A 9,977-nucleotide genomic window follows, 5' to 3' on the forward strand; every position below is an offset into this window, starting at 1 on the left:
CAAGAATTATTTCCAAGACGGGTATGATGATGGGTATTTGGCAATACTCGAAACAGCTGTATGGTCATCCAAAGATTCAATTAATTAAAATAATATAAAAAAAATTTTTTGTTATAGTTCACTACTGTTCGAAAAAACCTATTTAGGCACTTCTTTATAAATTATTTAACACAAGTTATTTATAAATTCGAGTACTGATGGTAGAGTGTAGTACTTATTCTTATGATTTTATTCTAAAAAGAATCTAATACTTAGAAATGTATTTAATGTTGGAAAAATAATTGAAGTCGCTTTTATGGTTAGCTGATTATTTGTATATTTAGTAAATAGTCAAAATTAAAATATAATTGTTTTTTTTTGTTAGTTTGTTAATTTTTATAAATGTGTGCAAAAACAAAACCACACATTTAAAAAAAAACACAACTAATCTAAGTATTAAATTTAATTAAATAAACATGATGACTAATTCAGTTTTAGAGGAACGCATACAGAATCTCCAAAATAAAATTTCGTGTTAATAATAAAATATTCCAAAACGAAATAGTACTAGTAAGAGAGTCTTTATTATTATTATTATTATAGCTTTCTGTTGTTGTTCTTACCATAAAATTCACACTGGTATTGTTGCTGTTGAGAGACACTGTTGTATAGCATCAAATTGTATATGTTTTATAAATTCTTTAAAATTATTAAAATATGTATATTATTTTTGTTATCAAATGTTTGCTGAACCTCTAACAACTTTCACATATATAATTTTGTAAGTCATATAAAATAAGTTAAAAATTATTTTTCTAACATTTATTAATATAACCTAATAATCTTATTATTATGAGGTTATCATTATTTTGTATGGATCCTTACAGTATATGATCAATTAACTTCGTCCATTTATCGATTTATGTTACTTTCTTTCAATGTGGACATAAATACATATGAATTCTATTAGTATTTCCATTCGTTATTATTTCCATTTCCATTCGATCGCACACATATTTAATGTGTTTTGAAGGAGTGGTTCTATTGTTACATTTTAGATATATCCCAATCCACTGCAAACCTAGATTCGTACCAATAATACCAATTTTTTGTTAGCTAGTGACATACTGACTCCCTACACTGTTTTTGTGAGACAGTATTATTTTGCAAATACTAACAGTACCGTGATTAAAAGACTACATTTCCGAGATGCTACAATCGAAAACACATGTGGGTATGGACCTTATGTCCAATGACAGGTGCGAACAATAAATACTTTTGCGTTCATTCATTTGAAATATATTTATTTTGTACTCATAAAATAAAATAATGGAATTATCTTAAAAAAATATTTGTTGTGTAAGTTGTTTTGCTTTCAAATTTTAAAAATTTTATAATATAATTATGAATTCAGTTTCTGTGTAGTTAACATTCATCTTAAAGCAGTTAAGAACATTCAATTATTATATTCGTAGATCATTAAGATACTTTTACAGACATCTTAACGTAATAATATGTTTTAAATTAAACATGTTTGTTTAAAAAACACTACTAAGTAAAAAAATAATTCTAAATTATTTATATTTGTTTATTTTTTCAGGAATTTATATGCAAGTAATAACGCATCAACAATATGTATGTATGTATCTGATTCACACTCAAGACTTCCGTTAAATTTTTTTTTGCAAAATTTTGTAAGTCGTATAATGTGGGGTTCGAGTTCTTAATGAACAGGGTATGGTTAAGCGTAATATAGTATTTCTGTACCACAGCCTCTGCCATATCAAGACCATGGTGCGTGCTGAAGAAGTACATCCTTCCCGAGGTGATCCTGTCAAGTCGGCGCTTGTCGACTTTAACTGAACACCATGGATCTAGAGAGGAAAACTCGATAAAACCCGTAATCTCCGGTGTTATTCGACCCGTGCCCTTGAGATGAATGGCACTACGTTAGTGTGTCTTCGAACGGAGACCTTCGGATAACTGGCGCCCTCCGATTGTAACATAGCCTTGTCCAGGTATGGCGGATCTCTGCCCGGATCGACTTATTTTTCTCCGCAACTCGTGGGATTAAGCATGAATTCAAATAATGTAAAATATAATAAAATAATTAATAATACAGCTGGTCGTTCGGCATATCTAAATTCTGTTACTTCGGATAATCAAGCATCCTATTCCAGTAAGATACCTACAGCGTATTCAAATAGAAATGAAAGGGAGTCACGCGTCAGGTCCAGACGGTCGGGTGCTAATTCACGGAAAATTTATAATGACCGTCGTGCAGCTAACAGACTGGTCGAGAGATTCAATAATACGCCGTATAATCAACTGTCTGAAGCAAATAAATGCAGCCTTGATTGGGCTAGAAAGGTGCTGGAAACAGCTCCTAGCACTGATAAACGGGAATCTGGAACTAAGCGCTCAATAGTCGAGTCAGTTTCAACGCCCGAAGTTAAAAATGTACAATTTTCTGGTAATTCTACTCAAAATAGGCCTTTATTAGATCAGCCAAACTCAAATTCTGAAGCTAAGAAGGCAAAATGTAGTAATCCCATTCAAAATGAGCCCTTGAGTGATATAGTGAAGAGCCAGATAACTATTGCAGTCATCGATGATAGTGACCCTGATGGCAAAATCACACATGAAAACTGGAGTTTAATAAACAAAAAACTTATGGATTTATACCTTGATTTAATGAAGGAGTATCCAGGTAAAACTCCCTCCTTTCGTGATGGTGGATGGTTCCAGGGTTATGTGAAACTAATCGATTGTGCGGATCAACGTTCTGTTGATATTTATCGCATTGCCATCTCCAGATTGGGTGAGGTCTGGCCAGGCGCAAAACTCAGAGTTGTTGATAAGGATCAAATTCCTTGCCGACCAAGAGCGCATACCTGGGTACCGGCCGAGCCGTCCGACCCTAGAAAGATACTAAACTTAATTCAGTTGGGTAATTGGGGAATTGGTGCCCACACTTGGAGGATCACTAAGGTGGAGGAACCAAAAGGACGTTATAGATGGGTCAATCTTGTGCTTGACAAAGCATCATTGGTTCCCTTGGCACGATCTGGTGGTGTTATAAATTACGGTTTCTCATCTATTAATATAAAGGTCTATAAAAAGGATCAGGAGCGATCCTAATCCGACTTTTATATAATTCCAATGGAAATATCGTAAGATGTTTCTAATTTTTGAATGAAAATCGAATGGAAAACATCTGCTCTTCATTCTCTGGTTTCCTCTTTTTCATCAGAAGTAAGCATGAGTACATGTCATCTCCATGAACACATACTACTTTCGTTCAAGAATATGTCTGCAAAATTAATGCTCTCATCACACTAGCGGAGTTAATTGACTTCATAGGCAAATGTAATGATGACATGGGCGTATCGAATTAACCGGTAATGATGCGCCTTCCAGGTTGCAACAACGCCATTACAATGAAGGGACAAATATGGTTTTTAAGCCAAAACCATGGTCTTATTGTAATTTTGTATGCTGGCTCCGAACTTAAATCTTCCAATTTATACAGCCAGAAAAGGTAAATTCAGATAATGCTTACTAAATAATTATATAAATAATGTTTTCTTTCAATTGTTACAGTAATGATTATCAGACTGCTATAAGCTTTTATGACCATCAGACACTTCCGTTAAATATTCTGAAATGGCGGGTCTAAAAGTCTGGTAGAGCTGCTAATAGGCTATACAGAAACATTTTTTCAATGTGGATGGGACAGCATAAATACAAACGAACGCGGTGAGTTTTTTGGGTTTATTATAAAATATTTGATATCACAACTACTATTGTTAAACGTTACGACTCTGGTTAGCAGTACTTAAGCTCCGACCAATATTTGTTCGCTGATTATTTAAAATTTGCTCGTCTCATAGTTGCATAAAATGCGTTTAATTTGAATATTTTTAGAAATTTGAACAAATGAACTACGTGAGATATAAATCTGTTGTAAATGGAGAAATTCTTTCATACTAATAACCGAACTGTCAACACCATAAAGATAGATCTACAAATGAAATACTCATTTATACTGATATCTCTAGAAAGAATCATAGACGGCGAAATATGACGTGTGCATAGCTCAGCCTCAGGACATATTTTAGAAGTTTAAGAATCTCATAAGCAAGAAATAAAATTTAAAAAACTTTGGTGGCATAACATATAGTACTGTTAAGAAACTTAGAGTCTGGCATTTCTTTTATTATTTATACGCAACTTTAATTACATTTTTTTGCTTTTTTTTTTATTCAAAGTCTAGTAATTATCAATAGTCGAGTGACAATTTCGAAAAGCTCGCTTATCATTGTTTCTGGGGCTATTGATAGTTTTTCTCCATTCTAACGAATATAATATATATAATATATATAGTCATCAATTTGTGAATGTTATTGACTCTTTTGAAGTTTAGTTAGTTGGATTACTTTCGTCGGACTGTTAATGAATAATAAGACAATTTAGTGTCTCTGTTGTCCTCTTCTCTGTATAGTAAATATCTTGACAAACTTATATATTTATGAAAATGAAAAAAAATAACATCAAAGTTATATAAATATAGTTTATATTTTATTTTTACTATCGAAGAACTGTACCTTTTGTATTTTTTTTAACATTTTTTTTATTGTGATTATCTGAAAAGTTTGGATTAGAATCTTAACCAATTATAAGAACATTATAAGGAGTAGCAGTAATTCGTGGACCTTCCATAGTAAAAACAGGTGATATATATTTCATTGATTGTTCCCATTTTTTATAACGCATTTCTTGACCATTTGACCAACCTATGGCAGCTAATAAAACAAGAAAAAAGTAGAAAGCACTCAAAAAAAAATGTTCATATCTTAAATACCATTTGAAGTAGGCGGTACTTTCAAATTACTGCCATCAATAGCTCCGGTTTTTGTCTCAGTATTTTGCTGTTTGTTATCATCTAAATTTTGTTGCCCATTTATAGCTTTTTGTAAACATTTAACAACGTGTACCCCAGTACGAGGACGTCCACAACGGCATTTAGCAATCAATGAATTGTACATATCCTTAGATACGAAATATGAATCACCCTCGCCTTTGTACTCGTAAGGACATTGAACTGAGTTCAATAAGAAGAAATAGTGGTATTAGATCCCAATTGTTTTATAATGTTTCCAATAATTACCTTTAATAGTATTTTTTATTTCATTATTCATCTCATTCTGATTACAAACTTTATAGAACTTAGTTGCATTCAGTTCGCCCCACTTTTTTGGATAATTACGTCGTGCTCTATTTTCTAGTTGCACTTGTTCCTTACTGTGTCAGAAATGTAAAATATTTATTTATATTATTTAATAATATTTATAGCCTTACAGTATTTCCGTTTGCAAACAAGGATTCATTTTTTAACACTTTTTTTTGGTTTTTTTTTGACAAATATAATCAAGTGTCTTCAGATCTCATAATTATACTCATAACTAAAGTACTAGGGACATTGTTTATTTCAGCTAAATTAACAACCAAAAACTTTATTTGGTTGTCAAAGGAACTACGACTGCCTTAATTTGTTTTTTTTTTTTTTATTTAAAAAATAGTCATGGGTGTAGTTAAGAGGGGAATACTATATGCACGTAAAAAAAATTGGTTTTAATAATATTTTTAATTCATATTTTATTTTATTTCATTTTTTTGTGTATTTATTTTTAAAGTGATATTTCATAATAGAAAGAGGGCCTATGGAATAACAACCGCTCTCTAAATGTAATTACCCGATGGGGAAAATATGGGCGTATATATACATATAGTCCTGTGCAGCAATAATATATTAGATGAGTGATTCCCGGTTTTAAAGAGACGCCCTTTGTAGTAAAATCAAATTTCGTTAATGATAGAATATAATAATGCACAGTTTACTTAATAATACATAGATTATTTATTAATACATAGATTATTTATTAATACAATTAGAGTCATTAATTACTTAAGGGACTTAGACAAGTTTATAGAACTGTTAGGTTGGTTTATCATTACTTAATGAGACTCCCCCATTGTCTTTTTCGGCGATTGCTCGTATACTGACATTTAGACGTAACGGGCCAATATTTTTGCTCAAGTAGGTTTTCTTGGGTACAAGGTTGCCACCAACCTAGCACAACCTAATAATACATATATTACTCATTTAAACATAGATTACTCAATAACACATATTTTAATCCATAATACATAGATTACTCAAAAATACATTGAATACTTATATTACATAAATTACATAAATTACTTAATAATATATAGATTACTCAATAATATATAGACGTTAATATATCGACTTAAGATCTGCTATTAATAGTACTAATTTCTTGTGATCACTATTGTTTTTATCATAAGAACTCTCCAGTTGGATGGGCCCATCAAGTAGAAAGCACACTCTAACCTACCATGAATGATAGAATTTGGAGTGGAGTGGAATAACGTAGTAGAAATGGAAAATTGTATGTAGGAATGATAATAAAGACATTGAATCCCACCCGTACTAAGGCAAAAGACTTCTTTACATTATGGAGATGGATCCAAAAACAAATTAAACTAAAATCTCAATATATTATATAAATTTTAATATTTTTTCGTACAATTTTGGTATTCATTAGATCTACACTTCTAATCCAACAGTTATGATTAATTTAAAATTAATTGAGAAAATGTAGGAATGTTGCACTTTGGCAGGATTCCTTTATATGAATTTTAATATATGTTATATATTGACATCAAAAAATTTTTTTTATGAAGTACTCATTATATTTTTTTTATATATATTCGCAGGTCAGCAAATATGAAAAGTGATGTCATTGAGATATAAATTAGTGGAACTTTTTTTCCTTATATGACACAATTGTTAAAATTGTTATCTATCTTATTCCTATAAGATTTATGGATGGAATTGTTTATGCTAAACACTCCATGTAGAATCAAAGGAGTCAAGATATACACCATATGTTCGTTGATATATTGATATAAGAAAAAAAAATTATTGCTTCGGAGTCCTGGATGATACAAGTATGAATCAAAAAAATTCGATTTTCATTGTTAGAATAAGAGTAGGATTTAGCGACAATGTACAGGAAGGAGCTACGATACTCTCATGCTAAAGATGTAAAGATGATGGATATTAAGCTGGAAGAGCAAAAAATGCAAATTTCTACTAAAGTATTGAATTGAATTTCATCGAAATCTATGTGCTAGCTTATACGTTATATGTATATGTGATTTAATATTATATACATATATATATTCTATTTTATTGCTTCCTTGAAAAAGGATGCTCTTATAAAGCTTTGTAATTCAATTGTAATGAAAATGATTTACAAAATGGCTCAGAATGTCGACATAACATTTTTATATAATTATTATTTATATATTATTAAAATAATATAATTTTTATTTAATTGAGAATAAAGAATAATTTTAATATAAAAAGTATCTATTTTATTATATTATTTTTAAATTATTTATTAACTAATTAGTTACATTTTCGTTAGATATAAAGATATATAAAAATTGAAAATTTTATATGTATGGGTTGGACAATATAATATAGTCAACTAATTATATTAATATTCAAACTCTATCCACTTGAAATTTATCAAAAATTCTAGTTAAAAGTGTGATGTTTATAATAGTTCATAAACCGGTAACCTACAATTGTTTATAGTACCGAGCGCTCCCAAATCGTTGGTCACCTGGTGCTTTTACCAAAGATGCGGACGTCCTCTAACGCGTTTTCCATCTACATTTACCGAATTAAACACGTTTCTAGCCGGAGCACTTTCTTTCATTCGCACGACATGACGAAGCCAGCAAAGTCGCTGAATTTTTATGCGCTTAACTATGTCAATGTCGCAGTATATCTCATGTGTGAGCTATACTTCCTGTATAGACAGGACAAAAAGTATTCGCTGTGTTTTAAAGAATTTTAGATTTAGATAATGATTTCAAGAAAAGTTTTACTAACCCATTCTCCAATAATACGATAATTTTTTATCAATTGCTAAATATTTAAGAAATATTCCCTATAGACCGAAGAAAAAGTATTCGACATTTTTTAAAATCGTATTTTATGAATTTAAATATTCATTGTAGGATTTAAATTTTAATCGTAATAAATAAAAACATATTTTTTTAATTTTTTAGTATAATTTTTGTTTTTATTTCAGCTTGAATTGAAAGCAACTTTCAACTCTTTTTGATGAGTTTATTTATTAATTTATAATCTAACTTAGTTCAAGTATAGTTTAATAGATATATAAACATATAAGTATGTATATGTATATATATATATATATGCATATATATTAATATACATAATTATGTATATATGTATATAAATATTTTTTTTAATTTAAATTTTTGACAACAACATTTATATGTATTTGACTTTTTTCTAATAAGAGTTGAAAGAAAAAAATTTTGCTAATGTATTTTTAACTTTAATTAATAATTAAAATGTTAAATACTTTGGGTTTTTAATAATTAATTAATTTATTCATATCATTTGTTTTTTTTTTTTTTTGAAAAAATCACATTTAATGAATCAAATTTAATAATAATATTTTTTAATTTTTGAAGGTGATTTATTTGCATAAATTAAAAATTGACAACTTAATTTTTATTAATTTTAATATATTTCATTTTAAATAAATATATAATATATTTTCTTAAATATATGTATGTTTTATATATAATTTAATGTTTCGGACTAATACAAATATGATGAAGACTTTATTTTCTAAATGACAACAAAACGATTGTTTTCCATGTTTTTGTTTATATTTTTTTCATTTAGAATATTTGAATTAGAATTTGAATTTATACTTAAAACAATTATTATTAATAAAATATAACTAATTGCATTTTTTGATTTATTATTGTTGCTTTTTTCTAATTTTAAAATTAAATAAATAATCAGAATTGCCAATTTGGTATAATTAATAAATAAATTGATATATATATATGTATAGTTTTTAGTTTACAAATATTTACAGAATTAATGGAATTTATATTGTAAGCCTAAAATTAAAAATATTTTTAAATTTATAAATATATTTAAACATATATATATAAATACATAAATAAAATTATATATATATTTAGATGTATGTAGAAATAATATATTTTTCTCTCTATATAATATGTTATATTGTTGTATGAATTTTTTTTTAACAATATATCAGTCGACGGTTTAAATTTTATCTTTCATATGCATTGAGTGATGTCAGTTTGGATTTTCATTTGTAGAGTCCAAAATTTTGTTATCCATCAAGCGAACATTTTGTTTACGAATTAAGACACAGTGTTTAGTCTTCGCTTGTGAGCAAAATGTTCACTTGGTGAATATTAGGCTTAACGTTGCTACTGCTTGCAAAAAACTGCATACTCTGTTTTAAGCTAATTTACCAAAATATATTATAATAAATTGAAATTAAAATTTTCATTTAATGATTGTATGAAGTAAATATACTTAATTGTTTAAAATCGTTTTAGATTTAAATTATATTTGTATATATGTATTTATTTTTGACATTAGATTTGTTGCTTTTAATTTCTATAACCAATCTTTAATTATTAAATTGATTGCATTAATATTTTTCCTTTTTCTATTTTAATTTCTTTTTAGAGGTAGTTTAACATAGACTTAATTAATTAGTCAAATAATTATACAAATTTAATTTAATTAAATTTTTAATTCTGTTGTTCTAATTGTTTTTATAAATTAAATTGAAATCAAATTTCAATTGAATTAATTTTAAATGGTAGTTAAATGAAAATTCGATTCAAATTCTTTTATAATTGATTCGAAGTTAAACTCAATAAATATATTTTTATTATAAGTTCTTTTTTTTTTTTTTTAAAAATTAATATTATTTGATTATAATTTGCTTTTTTAATTGCAAATTTTTAATAATATTCAGGCTGCGTTTGAAGAATGCTTCGATACTAGTTGAAAAAGCAACTAATTG

The 9,977-nt window shown here is 27.9% G+C and overlaps 2 protein-coding genes across 2 annotated transcripts; one reads left to right on the forward strand and one right to left on the reverse strand.

Annotated features, from left to right (window-relative positions):
* Positions 1 to 1,696: 1,696 nt before the first annotated feature.
* Positions 1,697 to 7,342, forward strand: LOC119668523. Its single transcript, XM_038078060.1, has 3 exons — positions 1,697 to 3,520; positions 3,583 to 3,738; positions 6,784 to 7,342. The coding sequence occupies exon 1, from the start codon at positions 2,056 to 2,058 to the stop codon at positions 3,118 to 3,120; it is 1,065 nt and encodes a 354-aa protein (XP_037933988.1). The 5' UTR covers positions 1,697 to 2,055; the 3' UTR covers positions 3,121 to 3,520; positions 3,583 to 3,738; positions 6,784 to 7,342.
* LOC119668524 lies at positions 4,633 to 5,378 on the reverse strand (the record flags this gene model as incomplete). Its single annotated transcript, XM_038078061.1, is given in 3 exon segments — positions 4,633 to 4,784; positions 4,844 to 5,283; positions 5,341 to 5,378. Coding segments are annotated over 2 exon segments (321 nt in total). The 3' UTR covers positions 4,633 to 4,647.
* Positions 7,343 to 9,977: the final 2,635 nt, after the last annotated feature.

The sequence above is a fragment of the Teleopsis dalmanni genome, chromosome 1 (genome assembly GCF_002237135.1).
Source record: "Teleopsis dalmanni isolate 2A chromosome 1, ASM223713v2, whole genome shotgun sequence".
NCBI lineage: Eukaryota > Metazoa > Arthropoda > Insecta > Diptera > Diopsidae > Teleopsis > Teleopsis dalmanni.

Bases quoted from the DNA above. Each gene is read 5' to 3' on its own strand.
- LOC119668523 (XM_038078060.1), top strand. From the start codon at position 2,056: ATGAATTCAAATAATGTAAAATATAATAAAATAATTAATAATACAGCT.